We start from the raw sequence: 26077 nt of genomic DNA, 5'->3' as shown, positions 1-26077 counted from the left end.
ACCTCTGCCGCATTGTGGGACACCTCTGACGCCTTGGGGGAGACCTCTGCCGCATTGTGGGACACCACTGCCGCCTTGGGGAAGACCTCTGACGCGTTGTGGGACACCACTGCCGCCTTGGGGAAGACCTCTGCCGCATTGTGGGACACCACTGCCGCCTTGGGGGAGACCTCTGCCGCATTGTGGGACACCACTGCCGCCTTGGGGGAGACCTCTGCCGCATTGTGGGACACCACTGCCGCCTTGGGGAAGACCTCTGACGCGTTGTGGGACACCACTGCCGCCTTGGGGAAGACCTCTGACGCATTGTGGGACACCTCTGACGCCTTGGGGGAGACCTCTGCCGCATTGTGGGACACCTCTGACGCCTTGGGGGAGACCTCTGCCGCGTCGGGTGACACCTCTGCCACATCTTGCTTGACATGCAAAACACCTTCCGTTCACAGTTCAGTTGGTTTATTTCAATCAAAATTTTGTGCCAAAAAAAAATTACGCTTGGCATTGATAGATCTGAAGTAGAAAAATGTCACTTAACTGTTCTTCCTCGAAAATCATCCACACATACATTTGCACATGTCAGATACACCAGTTTTGGGTGCATTTACCAAACCACAATGGTTTTGTGTTATGGGCTGATACTATGTTGTATTTTCCAGCATGCTCTTTGCAGTGCAGGATACATTACTAATTATTGTTTTTGGTGTGTGATATAATGTATTTACAGTTTTTGCTACAACCTTGGTTTTGTGTTCTCGGCTATATGATTCCATGTTGTATTTTCCAGTATGTGGCACAATCTTCCTTCCAGTGCAGGACACCTTACTCATTATTGTTTTTAGTGAATGATACAATGTATTTACAGTTTCTAGTACAATATTGGTATTTTCCTGCATGATACTATACAATTTCCAATGCTTTGACCTTTGCAGAAACTTGTAGCAAAAATATAACATCCTGTAAATTTCAGCTCTTACAAAACATTTGCTTTTGTACCTTTGCTGCTGGTAACAAAAAATAATCCATGCCTCCTGATCCCCCAGTGGAGTCAGTGAGCCCCTGAGTAATGTGCATGGAGCAGGTGAGTGATAATTACAGATCTCAGTCCTTTCTGCACAACCTCTACATCTATATGCTGGAGTTTCTGATGTGGGGCTGAACCAAAACTCCCATCAGGGTGAAGCATCACTTCCATCATCCTTTGCTCCCTTCCTCCACCCTGGCACAGCCATATACTGTGTTGTTTCTGGATGTGGTGATTAATACTATGAGGGGCTTGCTCCTTTTTCAGGGTGGGTATTGCAGAGTGCAATAGGCTTGGTGCTTGTTGTTCAGCTTCCCCCTCATTGATTAGTGGTGTGTGCCCAGATCTCATTCTCCTGGAGCTTGCAAACCTTCAGTCTCACACCAGCCTTCCAGGGAGCTGCACAACTTTCAGTCTCCAACAACCCGGATGAGGATTATTTGCTGCTTCCAAACTGGGGGACAATTCTGCGCATAATACAAATGGATGGGATTTTTGCATTGCTGGCTTGTGTGCTCACAGCTAAAGCAGGTAAGACTGGCATTGCCTCCTGCACTGTGCATCTGGGTGTTGGTGGATGCCACAGTGTGATGTGCAGGTGGCAGATATTCTCCTGTTCCCATTATAGTTGGGTACCAGCTTGCAGGGTCTTATAGTTGCACTTCACCACTGCTTCTTGCTTGCACTGAGATGTGGCACAGCTGGGTGTAGATGAGAGATGTATTGTGCTGGGCAGGTGACACATAATCTATCATTGTCTTATAGTTGCTCTTTAAGCTGCAGCTTTGTTCTTTGCTGGCAGGGTGGGTAATTGGGTATTTGCTAGTTTGCCTGGTATATCACTGGCTTGCATGGCACAGCTGGAAGTGCTTATTCTTTGCATGGTAATCTTGCTTTGATCATCATGGACCTCTTGTTCTAGAACTCAATGTAGACAATAGTCACCTGTGCATGTCACTTACAGGACTGAGCTCTACATTTTTGCAAGGTGCTAATTCTGATCTCATGCCCACTGGACAAGTGCTGGCAATCTCCATCTCCTCATCAGGTGCAGATCTTGGTTGCAGGAGCACAATTAAGTCTAACCTGTGCTCCCAGCCAGGTGTAATACCAAAGGGTCAATGATTCCACACCTGCACCAGGTCACACCTTTGCACTAATCCTACTTGCAGATAAGTTTCCAATTCCAAATCTCTAATTGCCTTTGCTATGGACAGTGCAGATTTGCAATGACAGATGTCACCTTCTCCATCTTAGGGCATCAGCTTTTATTGGATGTCAATGCAATCAGCCACTGCAGGGACATCCATAATCTTTACTGTCATCTCATTTGAATGTCAGCTGCCTGTGTTGCTTATTAATAATGGGCATGAGCCTGTAAATGTCATGTAAGGAGACTATTATGGGTGACAAGACCACTGTTATATCTAGATGGGGACACCTGTGTAATACCTGGCTGCGCCCCAGTCGCTTGAATTCCCAATGTTGGACTGTGGTGTATGCAGGGTGACCGTCACTTACGCTGCTAAATGGTTTAGACATGATGATTTTCTGGAATGACAGCCCTATCACTGGGTAATGGTGCAGGTCTGTGTAGGGGGGCACTGACAGCCTTATCATCTGCTGAGGAATATTGCACTGAAATGGCCATGTTTCCATTAATACGCACTTTAATCAGAATTTCCCAATCACAGCAGTAATATAGGTTATCTGTTGGTGTCCTCGTTGCACCATTGCTCTGCTGTCTGCTCCACACTTGGAAGGCGGCAGAACTTGTGTTTCTTTATTATATAGTCTATTATTCAATTCTTACATAACAGATATATATGATATATGTTTTTACTTCTCTTTGGCTTGTATGAACCAATACAAAGTCTCTGAACGTCTTGCCCAAATTCCAGTCTCCTTGCCTTAGGCTCTGGATTGTGTTCTTTGAAGTGTTTTACACAGGTGAATTGGCCAGAAGACCGCTCACCACCCATCAAAGGATTCCTATCACCAGCATTTTCTTGATTAGCAATAGAAAGAGTCCACAGGAGAATCATTTCCTATTAATATTTTATGTATTTTCCGTCTGGGGGGAAGCTGTAGTGCAGGAATAGACTTCTTAATAAGTATGGGGGAATTGGAGGATTGAAGAGGGAAACTACTTATTGGCAAAGGATAGTGGAGAAGGGGTACAAAGCGTAGGGGATTTATTTTGGGATATGATTTAGATACGTGAAGGAATACAGAAGAATGTGTATTTGAAGGATTCAGGGTGAATAAAAAAAGAACCCTTCAAGTTCTATTCAAGATGGCAGAGGGTTGGCACACTGGTGCCCATTGGTGGCCACCACATACTTGGATGCAAGATTGGGGGTCAGTAAATCGAACCTTTGTTGAAAGTGAAGGAAAGCTTGACGTGTAACAAGGAGCTGCCATTTTTCTTTTCGGCATCCAAATTCAATTTTTGGACCCCACCCCCCAAAAAAATAAAATTTCAGAGGTAAATGTTCTGAACCTCAACCCAGACATCATTGTGGCCCATACTAAATGCCCTGGTTGTAATGAGATTATATGCAGACCGGGGTGGCAGGTCCTGGCCGTGATGGGAGGTGGCACATTTATTGTCCAGGTTTTATTCTTACCAACCTTTTTAAGATCCAATCCTGATTTTGTAAAAAACACGTGGATGATAATCGCATCGTTCTGCATCAGCGTCATACTGACACCCCTATATATAAAGCTCTACTAGTAACTGGGAGTTTCCTGATTCTTGACTCAGCCCTGTATGTATTTGCTCATGTGGAGTCCATACACCGAATCCATGGTAAAACGCTGGCACGCACGGTCATACATGTGCACGGTTTTAAGAAAAAAAGGACATGTTCTTGCTTCATAAAGCCCAGCATTGGTGACGTCTAGCCATGAAGATATTTACAATTGAACTAGTGCTAATAATGTAGCAAAACTAACAATGCCCCAACTCTTATATTTTGCTATATCTATGTATATACCTGGATATCTTTTGCACTGAGGTGTTCCTATATAAATGGGTGTATATACGGTAATTACATTTGCCTGGTATGGTGTGTGTATATATACCCATCTATGAGAACTGTAGGTATTTTTGTGCATGCATCTGCCCAATTTACTATAGGATCTATTGTAAAGAATTTAAGTATAATGTTTGTCTCTATGTCTGTCCGTACAGTCAATATTTGTACAACCACTATTCATACAATTTTCTCATTGGACTGTGCACATTGAAGATTCAGGCTGTAGGTGTCAAATCCACAAAGAAGCGCACACGAAAACAGAGTAAGGCTATGTGCCCATGCTAGGAATCACATCCCCTTTCCCAGAAAACGCGCGTCTTTTTCCGCGCGATTCTTGCGCGTTTTTTGCCAAAAAGCCGCGCGTTTTTGACGCATTTTTTGACACGTATTTTCTGGGAACATTGGGGGAATGCTAAAAACGCTCAGCTATGCAGAAATTAATGAGCATGCTGCGTTTTTAGCCGCTAAGAGATTCCTAAGCGGTTAAAAACGCATGCATTGGCACAAAAAGCCAAAAACACATGCTAATTAATTGGAAGCATCTTGTAAGCGTTTCTGCAGCGTCTGATCCGGCACAAACGCTGTGGAAACGCTTACAAAAATGCAACGTGGGCACACAACCTTAAGAAACATACAGTGGGTATGGAAAGTATTAAGACCTCTTTAATTTTTTCACTCTTTGTTTTGTTGCAGCCATTTGGTAAATTCAAAAAAGTTCATTTTTTTTTTCTTATTACACTCTACACCCCATCTTGACTGAAAATAAACCCCAGAAAGGTAGAAATTTTTGCAAATTTATTAAAGGAAAAACTGAAATATCACAAGGTCATAAGTATTCAGGCCCTTTGCTCAGACACTCATATTTAAGTCACATGCTGTCCATTTCCTTGTGATCCTCCTCGAGATGGTTCTACTCCTTCATTGGAGTCCAGCTGTGTTTAATTAAACTGATAGGACTTGATTTCTAAAGGCACACACCTGTCTATATAAGACCTCACAGTGCATGTCAGACCAAATGAGAATCATGAGGTCAAAGGAACTGGCCAAGGAGCTCAGAGGCAGAATTGTGGCAAGGCACAGATCTGGCCAAGGTTACAAAAGAATTTCTGCAGTACTCAAGGTTCCTAAGAACACAGTGGCCTCCATAATCCTTAAATGGAAGAAGATTGGGACCACCAGAAGTCTTCCTAGGCCTGGCCGTACAGCCAAACTGAGCAATCGTGGGAGACGAGCCTTGTTGAGACAGGTAAAGAAGAAACCCAAGATCACCGTGGATGAGCTCTACTGATACAGTAGGAAGAACACCAGTCGGGCTTTTATGTCAGAGTGGCCCGACAGAAGCCTCTCTTCAGTGCAATACATATTAAAGCCCGTATAGAGTTTGCTAAAAAACACATGAAGGATTCCCATACTATGAGAAATAAGATTCTCTGGTCTGTTGAGACGAAGATAGAACTTTTTGGTGATAATTCTAAGCGGTACTGTCATGATCCATGCTGGATCAGGACTGATAAAAAGCACAGGTAACCTTTTTGTTTTCTTAAGCTGTGCTTAGGTTTGGTTTTTGCCCCTGGTGGCCATTAGGATTATTGCACTGTGGTGTCGTTTGTTCTAAGTTTGCCCCCGGTGGTGGTGAGCGTCATTGCACTCTTGTTTCTTTAGTTTAGTGCACATGATTATAATGCAGGTGTGGCTCTGCTACAAAAGAGTCACAGGTGTTGCAATCAGTGTTGGTGATAGTGTTCATTTCAACCATCCTTGGTGGAGGAAGGAGCTGGAGAGCGTTCCTTGCAGCACTGTCTTAGCCCTGGTGTGGAAGGAGTCATAGGGGATTTCCTTGTAGTTCTGACAGAGCTTGGTGGCAGCGATTCAGGAGGAGAGCAGCATTCTGGTGGTGGACTCTGTTGCCAGGAGCAAGTGCAACAGAGTAAAGCTAAGTGGTTTCCCTGTTTGTGTTTTTCCTTTAGTGTATATTAGTACAGCGGTGGGGCCAGTGCCTGCACCACCCAGCTCCCTAGCAAGGGATAGGTGTAGGGTGTGCTAGGGCGATAGGTTCCTAATCGGCGCCCGGTGCGGAACCGGCATAGGGAACGTTAGGAGCGTTAGGGACACTGACTCAGGGGAGTGCAGGAGGTCTCCACATCCCCTTTCCCTATCGCAGGGCCCACCATTGTAACTGTTTCCCCTTTCCCCGTGTCTTGTTGTTTACAGTTACCGGCCTGCGGGTCGCGTCACACAGGACGGGTCATCGTGACAGGTGCATGTGGAGAAAACCCAGGCGCTGCTCATCACCTGCCCAATACAATCCCAACAGTGAAACATGGTGGTGGCAGCATCAAGCTATGGGGATGTTTTTCCGCTGCAGGGACAGGACTACTGGTTGCAATTGAAAGAAACATGAATGCGGCCAAGTACAGAGAGATCCTGGATGAAAACCTCTTCCAGAGTGCTCTGGACCTTAAACTTGGCCGAAGGTTCACCTTCCAACAAGACAATGACCCTAAGAACACAGCTAAAATAACAAAGGAGTGGCTTCAGAACAACTCTGTGACCATTCTTGACTGGCCCAGCCAGAGCCCTGACCTAAACCCAATTGAGCATCTCTGGAGAGACCTGAAAATGGCTGTCCACCAACGTTCACCATCCAACCTGACGAAACTGGAGAGGATCTGCAAGGAAGAATGGCAGAGGATCCCCAAATCCAGGTATGAAAAACTTGTTGCATCATTCCCAAGAGGACTCATGGCTGTACTAGCTCAAAAGGTGCGTACACTCAATACTGAGCAAAGGGTCTGAATACTTATTATGACTCTGTGATATTTCAGTTTTTCTGTTTTAAAAAACTTGCAAAAATTTCTACATTTCTGTTTTTTTTACAGTCAAGATGGGATGCAGAGTGTACATTCATGGGGAAAAAATGAACTTTCTTGAATTTTCCAAATGGCTGCAATGAAACAAAGAGTGAAAAATTTAAAGGGGGCTAAATACTTTCCATATGCACTGTATGTGAAACAAAACCACCAGAGATATGATGAACCTTAGATTCCTCTATGTATCCCCCTTCTGCTGTGGTAACAGCTTTACACCCTCTTGGCATTGTCTCTGCAGCTTCGTCATGTCATCACGAGGAATGGCTTCCAATGAATAGGTCGCCTCTTCAAGAGGTAAATTGTTTTTGTGACTCCTGTTTTGCAGGAGTGGTGTTAGTACACATCCCCACTAAGTGTTGAGCCCTATTACACAACTGTTGTAAGCCAGAATATGACAAGTATCACTCAGCTAAGTAAATTGAAATGACAGTTCATCTGAACTATAAGACATAAAGGTCTGTCAATCTGGAAAATTGCTAGAACCTTGAAGTAATCCTTATATGCAGTCATGAGGATTGTCCCAGGAAACAAAGAGAAATATTGCCCCTGCTGCAGAGGATAAGTTCATCAGAGTTACCAGCTTCAGAAACTGCACATTGACTGCATCTCAGATAACAGTCCTCATAAATGATACAGACATCCATTAACGGAAACATCTCAACATTTTTCTGTCCAGAATAGACTGCGAGAAGTAGAAATTTATGGTCGTATTGCTGCAAAAAAAAAGCCACTACAGAGAACAGCAAACAAGAAGAGACTTGTTGGGTCCAAACAAGACAAGGACTGGACATTAGATAAGTGGAAATCTGTCCTGTGGTCTGAGGAGTCAAGATGTGAGATTTTTTTTGTACCTACCACCTGCAGAAAAATTGAGTGTGTGGTTCCCACTGTGAAGCATGGATTGGAGGTGTCAGGGTGCTGGTGACACTGTTGGTGATTTATTCCCTAATTCATGGCAACCACAGCGTTTTGCAGTGACGATATCAGGTTGACAGTTAGTGGAACCATCATTAGTGTTACAACAGGACAATGACCCGGATCACCTCAAGGCAATGTGCCCAACCATGAGAGGGATGGAGGCTGCATCAGATGACATGACCTCCAGAATTGCCTGACCTCAACCCAATATAGATGGTTTGGTATGAGTTGGTGAACTCCAAAGCAGCCAGCGTGTTCTCAGCACTAGCGATGAGCGAATGTTCTCAGATAGCGTCTTACCCGAGCATGCTCCTGTGTTATTCGAGTATCTGGGGTGGCTGCATGTTTTTCGGCTGTTACATAGTCTCAACACGTGTGGGGATTCCCTAACAAACAGGCAATCCCTGCATGTGTTGTTTCTAACAGCCACAAATTATGCAGCCACAGGGACTCGAACATGGTTATACGAGCACGCCTCATTTACTTGAGTAACACCCCAGCATGCTCGGATGAGACGTTATCCGAGCACGTTTGCTCATCAATACTCGGCACCTCTTGGAACTCCTTCAAGACTTTTGGAAACCAGGTGACGACTTGATGCCCCCACTGGGGAGACTGATAAGGTGCTGTAAAACTGTCATCAGCATAAATGAGGGGAATCTAAGAGGATATATTCTGTTTTGTTTTGCACAAATCTCTTTACTGTTGCCATAATCTTCAATTTGTGGTTTTGCTACCTCCAGTCTGAATGTACATGTGCACAATTTATTAAGAACAAAGAATACCATTGCATAAAAGGGTGCGTCCAAGCTTATGACCACTACGGTATACCCCGATCAGTTTGTGTGTTTTGTAGCCGTATGCCCTTGGTTGTGTGGCCGTATACCCTTGGTTGTGTGGCCGGATACGCCTGTGTTCACCTTTTATAATCGCAGACTACATCTGAATCAAATTCTAATTAAGTCGGAAGGAAAAAAAATAAATCTCTCTGTAATAATGTTTAAAATCGCAATTACCCCAGGAACATCTCCCAGCGAAATGATGTCTTAATGTGATTTCATTTCAGAAGTGAGATTGGCACGAGGTGTCCAAGTCTCATGAATTTTAATGCTCAAAATAGTATTGTTTTCCATTTGCAGGTGCTAACCCTGTAATCAGGAGAGCTAAGTGAGAAGGTACTTACATAAAATTGGATCATCTACTCTGTGCTTCACTTGTGATTTGGAGTTATTCAGATTTGCGGCGCGCAGCGACTGACTTGACATGTGCCGGAGAGTAGAGCAGATTAACCCCTCCCTTGCTGGAGGTATCGAAGTGTCTCGCTATTATTTCATTCATGGACGTACCTACTCCGGCTGAAGCTTCTAGGGCCCCAGTGCAAAATCTGTAATGGGGTCTCTACGTGTCACTTGTAATACTGCTTCCAAATGCGTTACGTGAAATATCTGAGACCTTTAAGTTCCTGGGGGGGGTGCAAATATTTTCATGTATTCTCTATAGCCAATGTCATGGACATTAGTCGCCCATTGATGTCCTTCACAAAACATCATGCAGTTATCAGCTCTGGGGAATAAGAGGAGCAGGAGAGGAGTCTGTTGGCTTTGTGGGAGCCAGTGGCCAGTCATATTACTGAGAAGAGGACTGGGAGCATCAGGCAATGTCATGATGTGAGGAGGGCGAAGAGGACAAATGGGAGATGGGACCATAAAGTGAGGGTTAAGGACTGGAAGCAAAGGTCCCCAGCAGCACAAAGTAATTCAGGAGATGATTCGGTCACTTACCTGTAATATTGTCTTGCACTATATGAGGATAAGACCATATCGAACAGTCTAATTTTGTGACACTGGGTCAGAGTCACAGGGAAGACTTCCAGTTACTAGACCAAAGCTGCTAAATCTTTGACTAGCGTGGAGTTTGGTTTACTCAGGGGCGAACGTGTTATTGGTGCAACCGATGCAGCTGCAAGAGATAAGGAGCCCACTACCAGCTTTTTATTTTATTAATATGTATACTTTGCAGATTCTGGCTCCTCTCTCGACCATGAGCTCATAAGGCTTGTGTTTTGTTCCGTAGGTTCTGTGCCTGGTGGGTTTATGTAGGCAGGTTTGTCATCCAAATCCATCCAAAAAACCCACTAGAAGTCAGTGACTCAGTTCTCTCCATCTGTTGTATATCATATGACGCAAGTTTCCATCATTTTTATAATTGATTTTCACACATCCTGACATTATGAAGCTCTGCTCAGAGACACTGCCCCCTAAGAATATACAGTGGGTTTGTAAAGTGTTCAGACCCCTTTAAATTTTTCTCTTTGTTTCATTGCAACCATTTGGTAAATTCAAAAAAGTTCATTTTTTCTCATTAATGTACACTCTGCACTCCATCTTGACTGAAAAAAAAAGAAATGTAGACATTTTTGCAAATTAAGGTAAATAAAGAGGAAAAACTGAAATATCACATGGTCATAAGTATTCAGACCCTTTGCTCAGTATTGAGTAGAAGCACCTTTTGAACTAGTACAGCCATGAGTCGTCTTGGGAATGATGCAACAAGTTTTTCACACCTGGATTTGGGGATCCTCTGCCATTCTTAATTGCAGATCCTTTCCAGTTCCGTCAGGTTGGACCATCTCAAGGAGGATCACAAGGAAATGGACAGCATGTGACTTAAATATGAGTGCCTGAGCAAAAGGTCTGAATACTTATGACCCTGTGATATTTCAGTTTTTCTTTTTTAATACATTTGCAAAAATTTCTACATTTGTTTTTTTTTCAGTCAAGATGCGATGAAACAGAGTGAAACATTTAAAGGGGTCTGAATAGTTTCCGTACCCACTGTAACTACAATAATACTGTCCGCATGTACAATAATATAACTACTATAATACTGCCCGTATGTACAAGAATATAACTACTATAATACTGCCCGTTAGGCGTCGGGTTCCTGCCACTGCACAGCAGGAATCCAGAGCCTTGCACCCAGCGGTCTCCCATTCTTCAGCCGCAGTGGAGCCTGCTCAGCAGATTCGTCGGTCCCGGGGCTCTGCCCAGGCCAGCTCCGTGGGTTTGGTTGCTGCTGCCACCTCTGGCACAGCTGTGACAATGCATGCTGCTCAAAAGCGAGATTCTCCAGGGACTAAGTCCTCATGTCGGGCCACTGAGCATGCCCGTGGAGTGATCTCCCATTGGAGAGCGAGGGTCATGTGCTCAGGTCCTGCTCGTGTTCGGATTGGCCCATCCGAGAAGCCAGAAAGGTCCCGGACGCCCGTGGCTATAAAAGATTTGCATGGCCGCTCGCCTATGCGCTAGGATAGACTGTATTTACAGACTATGAGGTGTGAGAGATGTATGCACGTATGAATGTATCTGGTGATTGACTCATTATGAAACCCCTACCCTTGGTATGCATGTGTTGTGCAGCCTAGCCTGCTAGCCCCCAGGCTTAGGTGTGGGTAGGTCAGAGTTTGAGTCAGACATTGGTCCTCACCAGTGATCTAGCACGCCTCAGTGCACATGCTCCACACTCCACTGCCAGCGTCTTTAGCGGCGCTCGTGGCAGCGACGCCGCGCGCTCAGTGGGCCTAAAGGGACTCTAACCCCGTGTCCTTGGGGTAGCGTTCTGTGGCCGTACACTGTGCGCTCTTTTAGCTGAGCTCTGTGAGCACAAATAGGCTCCGGCGTTTATGTTCAGCGGTAGTGCGGCTCTGTGAAGCAACAGAGTCTGCCCCTGTACACACCGGGTGACGATAACCCGCATGTGTTCCTATAGTATACCGCCATATAGCATCTGCCATTACTGAGCAGCAGGTTACCACCCCTGCACGGTGGACCCCGGGCTGCGAACGCACCTTATTACCATCTTTATTATTTGGTGCGTTCCGCCAGCCCTAACATTATCCTAGCGCCAGGGTCTGGCTAGTAATGGCGGATGAACAGCGACTGCTGCAGTACATCCGGCAGCTGCAGGGCAGGTTGGCGGCTCTCGAGGGTTCAGCCTCAACTGCGGATGTTACTGCAGTCGCTGTTCAGGCAGCCACAGAGGCTGTCTCCCGTGTGACCACAGCCATCCCTGCCCCAACTTTGTCCTGCCTCCCTCTGCCCGAGAAGTTCTCGGGTGATAGTGCTTTTTGTAGGGGTTTCGTAAGCCAGTGCTCTATACATCTGGAGCTGCTGGCTGCACGATTCCCCTCCGAGCGGGCTAAAGTGGGATTTATTATTTCCCTCTTGTCGGGCAGGGCTTTGGAGTTGGCCACACCGCTGTGGGAGCGTGGTGATCATGTGGTGCAGAGTGTCTCGCGGTTCTTGGACACTCTGAAGCAGGTCTTCCTGGGACCACGAGTCACCCATGACACCGCGCTCCGGCTGCTGGCATTGTCACAGGGCTCGTCCATGGTCAGCCACTTTGCCATCCAGTTCCGGACGCTGGCCTCAGAGTTAGAGTGGCCAGATAAGGTCCTCATTCAGGCATTCTGGAGAGGTTTGGCTGGCCGTGTGAAGGACGCTCTGGCCACCAGGGAGATTCCCGCTACACTGTTGGAGCTTATCACTGTCTCCACCCGTATAGATCTTCGCTTCGCCGAGCGAAGGTTGGAGCGGGACCAGTGTAGGCAGAGGTTTAGGTTGGCACCTAGTTTTGCTAAACCTCTGTAATCTTCCGATCGGGTGTCTGAGCGTCAGGGGGCTTCCCGTGAGGGATCCAGGCCCCAGTCCGCTCGAGCTCCTGTGAGCTGTCCTGTTTGCCGGCAGTCCGGTCACCTTGCCAACTGGTGCCCACAGCAGCTGGGAGAACGCTCGCGCCTAGTGGCCGTAGGAGGCGGCGCTCTAGAATCAGCGACGTTTTCCTCCAAGCTGTCCTTTAATGGGACACTTGATTTTGATTCTTCCACTCTGGCGGTGGAGGTTTGCGTGGAATCCGGGGCAGAGGGCAATTTTATGTCGTCAGCCTTCGCTCAACGGCACGCTATACCCCTGGTTATGATATCTACACCAGTCACCATCAGAGTGGTGAACGGCGCCACTCTACCCCCACAGATAACCCACCAGACCGTCCCCTTGTTACTCTCAGTGGCTCCATCTCATCAGACGATATCCCTCCTCTTCATGCCCGAGGGTATTGACCAGGTACTTCTAGGGGTCCCCTGGCTGCGGTACCACTCCCCCCCCCCATATAGAGTGGTCCTCAGGGAGGATTATTGGGTGGAGTAAATCATGTGAGGGTAGATGTCTGAGGGAGTGCGTTCAGGTTGCCTCCACCGAGGTTCCCGCTGATCTCTCCTCGCTCCCCAAACACTATCGACAGTATGCGGACGTGTTCTCCAAAAAGGCGGCGGAGACCCTTCCACCGCATCCCCCCTATGACTGTCCTATTGACCTCTTGCCTGGTGCTGAGCCTCCCCGGGGTCGAGTCTATCCCCTATCTCTCCCGGAGACAGAGGCCATGTCTCAATACATCAGGGAGAATCTGGCAAGAGGATTCATTAGGAAGTCAGTGTCACCAGCGGGGGTGGGATTCTTCTTCGTCCAGAAGAAGAGTGGGGAACTACGCCCTTGCATTGATTACAGTGGTTTTAACACCATCACCGTTAAGAATAAGTATCCTCTGCCCCTGATATCAGAGCTGTTTGATAGGCTACGGGGAGCGAGGGTGTTTTCCAAACTTGATCTGCGGGGGGCTTACAACCTGATTCGCATCCGTGATGGGGACGAATGGAAGACTGCATTTAACACCAGGGATGGGCACTATGAATACCTGGTGATGCCCTTCGGCCTCTGTAATGCCCTGGCCGTCTTTCAAGACTTTGTGAACGATATCTTCCGGGATATGCTTACCACCTCGGTTGTAGTCTATCTGGATGATATTCTCATCTACTCTCCAGATATTGACTCCCACCGGAGAGGTGTTTGCAAAGTTTTCGATCACCTGCGGGCAAACTCCCTCTATGCCAAGTTGGAGAAGTGTGTGTTTAAGCAGGAGTCCTTGCCTTTCCTGGGCTATATCATCTCCGCCTGGGGATTGGCCATGGATTGCCCCGATGTAGATAAGCCCTTCATCCTGGAAGTGGATGCCTCTTCGGTTGGTGCTGGAGCTGTCCTGTTTCAGCAGGACACGCAAGGTTGGAAGCACCCATGCTTCTTTTTCTCCAAGACCTTCACACCGGCGGAGAGGAATTATGCTATCGGGGACAGGGAGTTGCTAGCGATGAAGTTGGCCTTCTCGGAGTGGAGACTCCTCCTGGAGGGGGCTCGCCACCCTTTCCAGGTGTTCACCGACCACAAAAACTTGGTGTATTTGCAAACAGTCCAGCGGCTAAACTCTCGCCAGGCCAGATGGTCTTTGTTCTTTTCCCGGTTCCACTTCACCCTCCATCTTCTCTCTGGGGAGAAGAACGTCCGGGCCGATGCTCTCTCCCGCTCCGTGGTGTCATCGGAGGAAGAGGAGGAGGAGCCTCGGCTGATCGTCCCATCCAAGAGCCTGAGGACTGTGGCTCCGTTTGCCCTTGTGTCAGTACCTCCGGGCAAGACATTTGTCCCTGCCCGTCTGCGACCGGAGGTCCTCTCTTGGGCTCATTCGTCCAGGGTGGGTGGACATTTCGGGACAAAACGGACCTCTGAGATTTTGTCGAGGACGTACTGGTGGCCGCATATGGCCCGTGATGTCAGGGACTACATTCAGGCGTGCATCTCTTGCGCCCAGAATGGGTCCTCTCGGCACCGGCCCTCTGGGCTTCTTTTTCCTCTGCTGGTAGCGGACAGGCCCTGGGAGATGGTCGGTATGGACTTTGTGGTGGGGCTACCCAAGTCCAGTGGCAGCACGGTCATTTGGGTTGTCACCGACCATTTCTCTAAGATGGTGCACTTGGTACCTCTCTCCCGGTTACCTTCTGCGCGGGGCCTGGCAGGGTTGTTCATTAAGCACGTTTTCCGCCTGCATGGCATGCCGGACAACATTGCCGGTGACCGGGGTCCTCAGTTTGCATTCCGGTTTTGGAGAGAGCTTTGTTCCCTGCTCAGCATTGAGCTGAATCTCCACGGCCTATCATCCCGAGACGAACGGGTTGGGACAGAGAGCCAACCAGACCCTGATCACATATCTTCGACATTTTGACTCTGCCAGGCAGGACGACTGGGCATCCTTGCTGCCATGGGCAGAGTTCGCTTTGAACAATGCTGTGGCCGACTCCACCGGTCAGACCCCATTCCTCCTAAATTACAGTCAGTATCCGCGCATCCCTGTACCCATGCCCGTGTCATCCACCGACTCCAGGGTGGCAGACTGGGCGGTGGAGGCACGTGACATTTGGGATCGCACCCAGGATGCTATCCGGGATTCCAAGGAGAGAATGAGGACCTCCGCTGACGCACACCGGCGCCCTGCTCCGACTTTTGCCCCTGGCGACTTGGTGTGGCTCTCCGCCTGAAACATCAGGCTGCGGGTAGAGTCCGCTAAGTTCGCACCGCGCTACATTGGCCCCTTCAAGGTCCTCGAGCAGATCAGCTCTGTGGTCTACCGTCTGGCTCTTCCACCACACTTGGTTATCTCTGATACATTCCACGTGTCCCTCCTTAAGCCTGTTCACTTGTCCCGGTTCTCCGAGTCATCTGCCGGGACATCAGACTTGTCTTCAGACGAGTTTGAGGTCAATGCCATCGTGGGATTCAAGGTGATGCGGGGCAAAAAGTTTTATTTGGTGGATTGGAAGGGTCATGGTCCAGAGGCTCGAACATCCACGCTCCACTCCTCATTGCGGCGTTTGAGCGTAGCGAGGCTCAGAGGGGAGGGGGCCCTAGTGGGGGTAGTGTTAGGCGTCGGGTTCCTGCCACTGCACAGCAGGAATCCAGAGCCTTGCACCCAGCAGTCTCCCATTCTTCTTCAGCCGCAGAGGAGCCTGCTCAGCAGATTCGTCGGTCCCGGCGCTCTGCCCTGGCCAACTCCGTGGGTTTGCTTGCTGCTGCCACCTCTGGCACAGCTATGACAATGCATGCTGCTCAAAAGCGAGATTCTCCAGGGACTAAGTCCTCATGTTGGGCCACTGAGCATGCCCGTGGAGTGATCTCCCATTGGAGATTGAGGGTCACGTGCTCAGGTCCTGTTCGTGTTCGGATTGGCCCATCCGAGAAGCCAGAAAGGTCCCAGACGCCCGTGGCTATAAAAGGTTTGCATGGCCGCTTGCCCATGCGCTAGGATAGACTGTATTTACAGACTATGAGGTGTGAGAGATGTATGCACGTATGAATGTATCTGGTGATTGACTCATTATGAAACCCCTACCCTTGGTACGCATGTGTTGTGCAGCCTAGCCTGCTAGCGCCCAGGCTTAGGTGTAGGTTGGTCAGAGTTTGTCAGACATTGGTCCTCACCAGTGATCCAGCACGTCTCAGTGCACGTGCTCCACACTCCACTGCCAGCGTCCTTAGCGGCGCTCGTGGCAGCGACGCCGCGCGCTCAGTGGGCCTAGAGGGACTCTAACCCCGTGTCCTTGGGGTGGCGTTCTGTGGCCGTACACTGTGCGCTCTTTTAGCCGAGCTCTGTGAGCACAAACAGGCTCCGGCGTTTATGTTCAGCGGTAGTGCGGCTCTGTGCAGCAACAGAGTCCGCCCCTGTACTAACCGAGTGAAGATAACCCGCGTGTGTTCCTATAGTATACCGCCATATAGCATCCGCCATTACTGAGCAGCAGGTTACCACCCCTGCACGGTGGACCCTGGGCTGCGAACGCACGTTATTACCATCTTTATTATTTGGTGCCTTCCGCCAGCCCTATGTACATGAATATAACTACTATAATACTGCCCCTAAATACCAGAATATAACTACTATAATACTGCCCCTATGTACTAGAATATAACTACTATAATACTGCTCCCTATATACAAGAATATAACTACTATAATACTGCCCCCTATGTACAAGAATATAACTACTATAATACTGCCCCCTATGTACAAGAATATAACTACTATAATACTGCCCCCTATGTACTAGAATATAACTACTATAATACTGCCCCCCATGTACTAGAATATAACTACTATAATACTGCCCCCTATGTACTAGAATATAACTACTATGGAAAATGGCGGGCGCATGCGCAGTGTGCCCGCCGGGAATCTGCCGGCTCTGGCTGGCAGATTCCATTCATTATTTTGATCACTATGATAAACGATCATAGTGATCAAAATAAAAAAAAAATAGTACATAACCCCCCCGTTTATCACCCCCTTATATAGGCAAATATAATGAAATAAAGAAATTTTTTTTTTCAGTTTTCCATTAGGGTTGGGCTCGGGTTAGGGCTAGGGTTGAGGGGTTTCCACTATTTACCAACTTTGGGGGTCTAAAAATTGGGGTCTAGAAAATCACTTTTGTGGAAATAAAAAATACTTTTTATTTTCACGGCTCTGCATTTATAAACTTCTGTGAAGCGCTTGGGGGTTCAAAGTGCTCACCACACATCTAGATAAGTTCCTTAGGGGGTCTAATTTCCAAAATGGGGTCACTTGTGGGGGGTTTCCACTGTTTAGGCCCATCAGGGGCTCTGCAAACGCAACATGATGCCCGCAGACCATTCCATCAAAGTCTGCATTCCCTTCCAAGCTCTCCCATGCACCCAAACAGTGGTCCCCCCCCCCCCCCCACATATGGGGTATCAGCATACTCAGGACAAATCGCATAATAACTGTGGGGGGTATGATTTCTCCTGTTACCCTTGTAAAACTAAAAATTTTGGGGCAAAAAGATCATTTTTGTGGAAAAAAAAATGGATTTCTTATTTTCACGGCTCTACGTTATAAACTTCTGTGAAGCACTTGAAGGTTCAAAGTGCTCACCACACATCTAGATAAGTTCCTTAATGAGTCTAGTTTCCAAAATGGGGTCACTTGTTGGAGTTTTCCACTGTTTAGGCACATTAAGGGCTCTCCGAACGCAACATGGCATCCGATCTCAATTCCTGCCAATTCTGCGTTGAAAAAGTCAAACGGTGCTCCATCCCTTGCGAGCTCTGCCATGTGCTGAAAAAGTGGTTTACCCCCACATATGGGGTATTGGCGTATTCAGGAGAAATTGTACAACAAATTTTGTGGTTGATTTTCTCTTTTAACACTTGTGAAAATAAAAAAAATTGGTTCTGAAGTAAATTTTTTGCAAAAAAAAAAGTTAAATGTTAATTTTTTCCTTCCACATTGCTTTAGTTCCTGTGAAGCACTTAAAGGGTTAATAAACTTCTTGAATGTGGTTTTGAGCACCTTGAGGGGTCTAGTTTTTAGAATGGTGCCACTTTTGGGTATTTTCTGTCATGTACACCCCTCAAAATGACTCTAAATATGATGTGGTCCCAAAAAAAAAAAAAAAAAAAAAATGGTTTTGTAAATTTTGTTGTAAAGTTAGAAATCGCTGGTCAACTTTTAACCCTTATAACTTCCTAACGAAAAAAAAACTTTGCTTCCAAAATTGTGCTGATGTAAAGTAGACATGTGGGAAATGTTATTTATTAAGAAATTTGTGTGACACATCTCTCTGATTTAAGGGCATAAAAATTTTAAAGTTTTAAAATTGCAAAATTTTCAAAATTTTCGCCATATTTCTGTTTTTTCATAAATAAACACAAGACTTATCGAAGAAATTTTACCGCTAACATGAAGTACAATTTGTCACGAAAAAAACAATCTCAGAATCAGCGGGATCCATTAAAGCGTTCCAGAGTTATAACCTCATAAAGGGACAGTGGTCAGAATTGTAAAAATTGGCCTGGTCATTAAGCTGCAAACTGGCTCTGTCGCTTAGGGGTTAAAACCCATCCTGCGTGATAATATATATGAATCTAATGAAAATGTAAAGTCCCTGTGGGTAGAGATAAGGGGAGGGGGGAAAAATAATAAATTACTGATAGGGGTTTGTTATAAGTCTCCAAAAATAATGGAAGCAACAGAGAATATCCTCATAAAGCAAATAGATGAAGCTGCGACTCAAGGAGAAGTCATTATCATGGGGGACTTCAACTACCCTGAAATACATTGGGGAACCGAAACCTGCAGTTCCAGCAAAGGTAATAGGTGTCTGACAACTATGAGAGACAATTACCTTTCACAACTGGTTCAGGACCCAACAAGAGGGGGGGCACTGCTAGACCTAATAGTAACCAACAGGCCAGACCGCATATCAAATGTAAGGGTTAGGGGTCACTTGGGTAATAGATCACAAAATAATAAGTTTTCATGTGTCCTTTAATAAGATGTGTAGTAGAGGGGTTACAAGGACACTGAACTTCAGGAAAGCAAATTTCCAACGGATGAGAGATGATCTTGGTGCAATTAACTGGAACGATATCCTGAGACATAAAAATACACAAATAAAATGGGAGACGTTTATCAGCATCCTGAATAGGACCTGTGCACAATATATACCGTATGGCAGGGTTCCCCAAGTACGGTCCTCAAGGCCCACCAACAGGTCATGTTTTCACCAACAGGTCATGTTTTCAGGATTTCCTTAGTATTGCCCAGGTGATAATTGCATCACCTGAACAATACAAGGGAAATCCTGAAAACATGACCTGTTGGTGAAAACATGACCTGTTGGTGGGCCTTGAGGACCGGAGTTGGGGAACCCTGCCGTATGGAAATAAACATGCTAGAAATAGGAGGAAGCCACTATGGTTTTATAGAGCTGTAAGGGGAGCAATAAGTGACAAAAATAAAGCATTTAGAGAATTAAAGCAAGTAGGTAGTGATGAGGCATTAAATAAATAGAGGAGATTAAATAAATTCTGTAAAAAGCAAATCAAGGCAGCAAAAATTGAGACAGAGACTCATGGCCAGAGATAGTAAAAATAATCCCAAAATATTCTTTAACTACATAAATAGTAAGAAACTAAAAAATGATAGTGTGGGCCCCCTTAAAAATAGTCTGGGCGAAATTGGGGATGAGGAAAAAGCCAATATGCTAAATGACCAGCAGACTTAACCCAGCAGGAAGTACGGCGGCGTCTAAAAATCACTAAAATTGACAAATCCCCGGGCCTGGATAGGATACACCCCCGAGTACTGCAGGAATTAAGCACAGTCATAGACCATTATTTTTAATCTTTAAATATTCCATAATAACAGGGTCTGTACCACAGGACTGGCGTATAGCAAATGTGGTGCCAATATTCAAAAAGGTGACAAAAACTGAACTTGGAAATTTATAGGCCAGTAAGTTTAACCTCAACTGTGGGTAAAATCCTGGAGGGTTTTCTAAGAGATACTATACTGGAGTATCTGGAGAAGAATAACCTCATGACCCAATATCAACATGGGTTTACAAGGGACCCTTCCTGTCAGACTAATCTGATAAACTTTTATGAAGAGGTAAGTTCAGGACTGGACCAAGGGAATGCAGTGGACGTGGTGTACATGGACTTTTCAAAAGCTTTTGATACGGTGCCACACAAAAGGTTAATACATAAAATGAGAACAATGGGGATAGGGGAAAATATGTGTAGGTGGTTTAAGAGCTGGCTCGGGGATAGGAAATAAAGGGTGGTTATTAATGGAGCACACTCGGACTGGGTCACGGTTAGCAGTGGGGTACCACAGGGGTCAGTTTTGGGCCCGCTTCTTTATAACATATTTATTAATGACCTTATAGGGGGCATAGAGAGTAGAATTTCAATATTTGCAGATGACACTAAACTCTGCAGGGTAATCAATACAGAGGAGGACAATTTTATATTACAGGAGGATTTATGTAAACTAGAAGCTTGGGCTGATAAATGGCAAATGAGCTTTAATGGGGATAAATGTAAGGCCATGCACTTGGGTAGAATGAACAAGATGTATAATTATGTGCTTAATTGTAAAACACTGGGCAAAACAGTCACTGAAAAAGACCTGGGTGTATGGGTGGACAACAAACTCACATTTAGTGGCCAGTGCCAGGCAGCTGCTGCAAAGGCAAATAAAATAATGGGATGCATTAAAAGAGGCATAGATGCTCATGAGGAGAACATAATTTTACCTCTATATAAGTCACTAGTGCGACCACACTTAGAATACTGTGTACAGTTCTGGTCTCCGGTGTATAAGAAAGACATAGCTGAACTGGAGCGGGTGCAGAGAAGAGCGACAAAGGTAATTAGGGAACTAGGGGGTCTGCAATACCAAGACAGGTTATTACACTTGGGGTTATTTAGTTTGGAGAATCGAAGGCTTAGGGGTGATCTTATTACAATGTATAAATATATGCGGGGACAGTACAAAGACCTTTCTAATGATCTTTTTACACTTAGTCCTGTGACGGGGACAAGGGGGCATCCTCTACGTCTGGAGGAAAGAAGGTTTAAGCATACTCATGGACCGCCCCTGACACGTTAACCCCTTGCACACCACGATCAAACATGATCGCGGTGTACCAGGGGTTAAAAGGAAGCATCGTCAGGGAGGGGGCTCCCTCCGTGCTTCCCTGAGCCCCCCACGGCAGCGCAATGTGCAGCGCTGCTGCGGGGGTCTCTTTCCCTACAGGCCCCCGAATCCAAGATGGCGACGGGGGCCTTCGGGGGGCCTTTAGGGAGCTGACTTCCTCAGTGCCTGCAAAGCGCAGGCACGAGGAAGCCTGCTGCACTGTCTGTGACAGATCACTGATCTGTCACAGTGATCTGTGATGTGACAGATCAGCGATCTGTCACAGGACAGTGATGTCCCACCTGGGACTATGTAATAAAGTTAAAAAAAAAAAAAAAATCGCCAAATAAATTAGAAAAAAAAAAAAAATATATATATATATATTCCCCCTATAAATCCATTTTTTTAAATAAAAAAAAAAAAAAAGCACACATATTAGGTATCGCCGCGTCCGTAACGACCTGCCCTATAAAACTATCCCATTAGTTAACCCCTTTAGCGAACCCCTTAAATCATTTTTTGCTTCGTTTTTTAATTTTTTTATCATACCGCCAAACAAAAAGTGCAATAACGCGCGATCAAAAAGACGCATATAAATATCCATGGTACCGCTGAAAACGTCATCTTGTCCCGCAAAAAACGAGCCGCCATACATCATCAGCGAAAAAATAAAAAAGTTATAGCTTGCAGAATAAAGCGATACAAAAATAATTATTTTTTATATAAAATAGTTTTCATTGCATAAAACCGACAAAACATAAAAATCGACCTAAATGAGGTATCGCTGTAACCGTACTGACCCGAAGAATAAAAGCGCTTTATCAATTTTACCGCACGCGGAACGGTGTAAATGCACCCCCCAAAAGAAATTCATGAAACGCTGGTTTTTGTTCATTCTGCGTCCCAAAAATCGGAATAAAAAGCGATCAAAAAATGTCACGTGCCCGAAAATGGTACCAATAAAAGCGTCAACTCGTTCCGCAAAAAATAAGACCTCATATGACTCAGTGAGTCAAAATACGGAAAAATTATAGCTCTCAATATGTGGTGATGCAAAAACTATTTTTACAATAAAAAGCGTCTTTTAGCGTGCGACAGCCGCCAAAAATAAAAACCGCCATAAATAGTAAATCAAACCCCCCGTTATCACCCCCTTAGTAAGGGAAAAATAATAAAATTAAACGAAAATGTATTTATTTCCATTTTTCCGTTAGGGTTAGGGCTAGGGTTAGGGTTAGGGCTGAGATTAGAGTTAGGGGTGTGTTGGGGTTAGGGTTGGAGTTAGAATTGGGGGTTTCCACTGTTTGGGCACATCAGGTGCTCTCCAAATGCAACATGGCGTCTGATCTCAATCCCAGCCAATTCTGAGTTGAAAAAGTCAAATGGTGCTCCTTCCCTTCCAAGCTCTGCCATGCACCCAAACAGTGTTTTACCCCCACATGTAGGGTATCAGCCTACTCAGGACAAATTGCAAAACAACTTTTGGGGTCCAATTTCTCCTGTTACCGTTAGGAAAATAAAAAATTGGGGGCAAAAATATAATTTTTGTGGAAAAAAATAATTTTTATTTTCATGCCCGGGCATTATAAACTTCTGTGAAGCACTTGGGGGTTCAAAGTGCTAACCACACATCTAAATAAGTTCCTTAGGGGGTCTAGTTTCCAAAATGGGGTCATTTGTGGGGGGTTTCCACTGTTTCGGTACATTAGGTGCTCTCCAAAGACAACATGACACCCGCGACCATTCCATCAAAGTCTGCATTCCAAAACGTCACTACTTCCCTTCCGAGCCCCGACATGTGCCCGTACAGTAGTTTTCTCCCACATATGGGGTATCAGCGTACTCAGGACAAATTGGACAACAACTTTTGGGGTCCAATTTCTCCTGGTACCCTTGGGAAAATAAAAAAATTGGTGACTTAAAGATCATGTTTGTGGAAAAAATACGAATTTTTTATTTACACGCCCGGGCGTTATAAACTTCTGTGAAGCACTGGAGGGGTCAAAGTGCTCACCACACATCTAGATAAGTTCCTTGGGGGTCTAGTTTCCAAAATGGTGTCATTTGTGGGGGGTTTCCACTGTTTTGGTACATCAGGGGTTTTCTAATCGCGACATGGTGTCCGATCTCAATTCCTGCCAAAAACGTCAAATGGCGCTGCTTCCCTTCAGAGCTCTGCCATGTGCCCAAATAGTGGTTTACCCCCACATGTGGGGTATCAGCATGCTCAGTACATATGGCACAATAACTTTTAGGGTCCTGTTACCCTTGGGAAAATAAAAATTGGGGGTGAAAAGATCATTTTTGTGGAAAAAATATGATTTTTTAATTGTACCGCTGTACATTATAAACTTCTGTGAAGCCCTTGTGGGTTCCAAGTTCTCACCACATATCTAGATAAGTTCCTTGTGGGGTCTAGTTTCCAAAATGGGGTCACTTGTGGGGGGTTTGCACTGTTTAGGTACATCAGGGGCTCTCCAAACGTGACATGGCGTCCGATCTGAATTCCAGCCAATTTTGCATTGAAAAAGTCAAACGGCGCTCCTTCCCTTCTGAGCTCTGCCATGCGCCGAAACAGTGGTTTCCCCCCCACATATCAGGTATCAGCGTACTCAGGACAAATTGCACAATAACTTTTGCAGTCCAATTTGTCCTGTTACCCTTGGTAAAATAAAAAATTGAACCTGAAGTATTTTTTTTGTGAAAAAAAAAGTTATTCATTTTTTTTTTTTTTTAAATATTCAAAAAATTCTTGTGACGCACCTAAAGGGTTAATAAACTTCTTGACTGTGGTTTTGAGCACCTTAAGGGGTGCAGTTTTTAGAATGGTGTCACTTTTGGGTATTTTCTATCATATAGACCCCTCAAAGTGGCTTCAAATGTGATGTGGTCCGTAAAAATAAAATGGTGTTATAAAAATGAGAAATCGCTGGTCAATTTTTAACCCTTATAACTTCCTAACAAAAAAAATTTTGGTTCCAAAATTGTGCTGATGTAAAGTAAACATGTGGGAAATGTTACTTATCAAGTTTTTTGTGTGCCGTATCTCTGTGATTTAAGGGCATAAAAATTCAAAGTTGGAAAATTGCAAAATTTTCAAAATTTTCGCCAAATTTCCATTTTTTTCACGAATAAACGCAAGTTATTTAAATGAAATTTTACCACTAACATGAAGTACAATATGTCACGAGAAAACAATGTCAGAATCACCAGGATCCATAGAAGCGTTCCAGAGTTATGACCTCATAAAGGGACAGTGGTCAGAATTGTAAAAATTGGCCCGGTCATGAACGTGCAAACCACCCTTGGGGGTGAAGGGGTTAAAGTCTTTCTTCAACCTTAATGGCCATGTTACTATGTACAAGACTATAACTACTATAATACTGCCCCCATGTACAAGAATATAATTACTATAATACTGCTCCCTATGTACAAGAATATAACTACTATAATACTGCTCCTATGTACAAGAATATAACTACTATAATACTGCTCCTATATACAAGAATATAACTACTGTAATACTGCTCCCATGTACAAGAATATAACTACTATAATACTGCTCCCATGTACAAGAATATAACTACTATAATACTGCTCCTATGTACAAGAATATAACTACTATAATACTGCTCCTATGTACAAGAATATAACTACTATAATACTGCCTCCTATGTACAAGAATATAACTACTATAATACTGCTCCTATGTACAAGAATATAACTACTATAATACTGCCCCTATGTACAAGAATATAACTACTATAATACTGCCCCTATGTACAAGAATATAACTACTATAATACTGCTCCTATGTGCAAGAATATAGCTACTATAATACTGCCTCTATATATGCATATGAATTTTTAGAATAATTTTGTATGTGGCTGGATGTACTTTTTGTGGGATGTTTTTACTATTCTGACCCTTCCACTCTTTATTAATACATTTTTGCTCTTTCTTGTATTTGTAACATTACATTGGGTCACCTATTTGTGGCGCAGTAACTAGAGAAGAATAGTGCTGGGATCTCAGGAGCTGCACTCAGTACTCAAACCACCCTTGGGGGTGAAGGGGTTAAAGTCTTTCTTCAACCTTAATAGCTATGTTACTATGTACAAGAATATAACTACTATAATACTGCCCCCATGTACAAGAATATAATTACTATAATACTGCCCCTTTGTACAAGAATATAACTACTGTAATACTGCTCCCATGTACAAGAATATAACTACTATAATACTGCTCCCATGTACAAGAATATAACTACTATAATACTGCTCCCATGTACAAGAATATAACTACTATAATACTGCTCCCATGTACAAGAATATAACTACTATAATACTGCCTCCTATGTACAAGAATATAACTACTATAATACTGCTCCTATATACAAGAATATAACTACTATAATACTGCCCCCATGTACAAGAATATAACTACTATAATACTGCTCCCATGTACAAGAATATAACTACTATAATACTGCCTCCTATGTACAAGAATATAACTACTATAATACTGCTCCTATGTACAAGAATATAACTACTATAAAACTGCCCCTCTGTACAAGAATACAACTACTATAATACTGCTCCTATGTACAAGAATATAACTACTATAATACTGCCCCTATGTACAAGAATATAACTACTATAATACTGCCTCCTATGTACAAGAATATAACTACTATAATACTGCTCCTATGTGCAAGAATATAACTACTATAATACTGCCTCCTATGTACAAGAATATACAGTGGGGAAAAAAAGTATTTAGTCAGTCAGCAATAGTGCAAGTTCCACCACTTAAAAAGATGAGAGGCGTCTGTAATTTACATCA

At 44.8% G+C, this 26077-nt stretch overlaps 1 protein-coding gene across 4 annotated transcripts in view; it reads left to right on the top strand.

The window, feature by feature from the left end:
* Nucleotides 1-515: 515 nt before the first annotated feature.
* Nucleotides 516-26077, top strand: part of NELL1 (neural EGFL like 1) — an 860783-nt gene continuing 835221 nt past the window's right edge. For 2 of the 4 annotated variants that reach the window (XM_073578303.1, XM_073578306.1), the window contains exon 1: nucleotides 1296-1552. In XM_073578303.1, the coding sequence (XP_073434404.1) occupies nucleotides 1504-1552 (49 nt within the window). In that variant the 5' untranslated portion in view covers nucleotides 1296-1503. The other 2 variants (XM_073578304.1, XM_073578307.1) reach the window with 2 other exon arrangements.

The sequence above is a fragment of the Dendrobates tinctorius genome, unplaced genomic scaffold, assembly GCF_039654945.1.
Source record: "Dendrobates tinctorius isolate UK_male_01 unplaced genomic scaffold, ASM3965494v1 ptg000059l, whole genome shotgun sequence".
In the NCBI taxonomy this organism is placed as follows: domain Eukaryota; kingdom Metazoa; phylum Chordata; class Amphibia; order Anura; family Dendrobatidae; genus Dendrobates; species Dendrobates tinctorius.
Note: the sequence above shows the minus strand (reverse complement) of the source record. Positions and strands in the feature narration are given on the sequence as shown.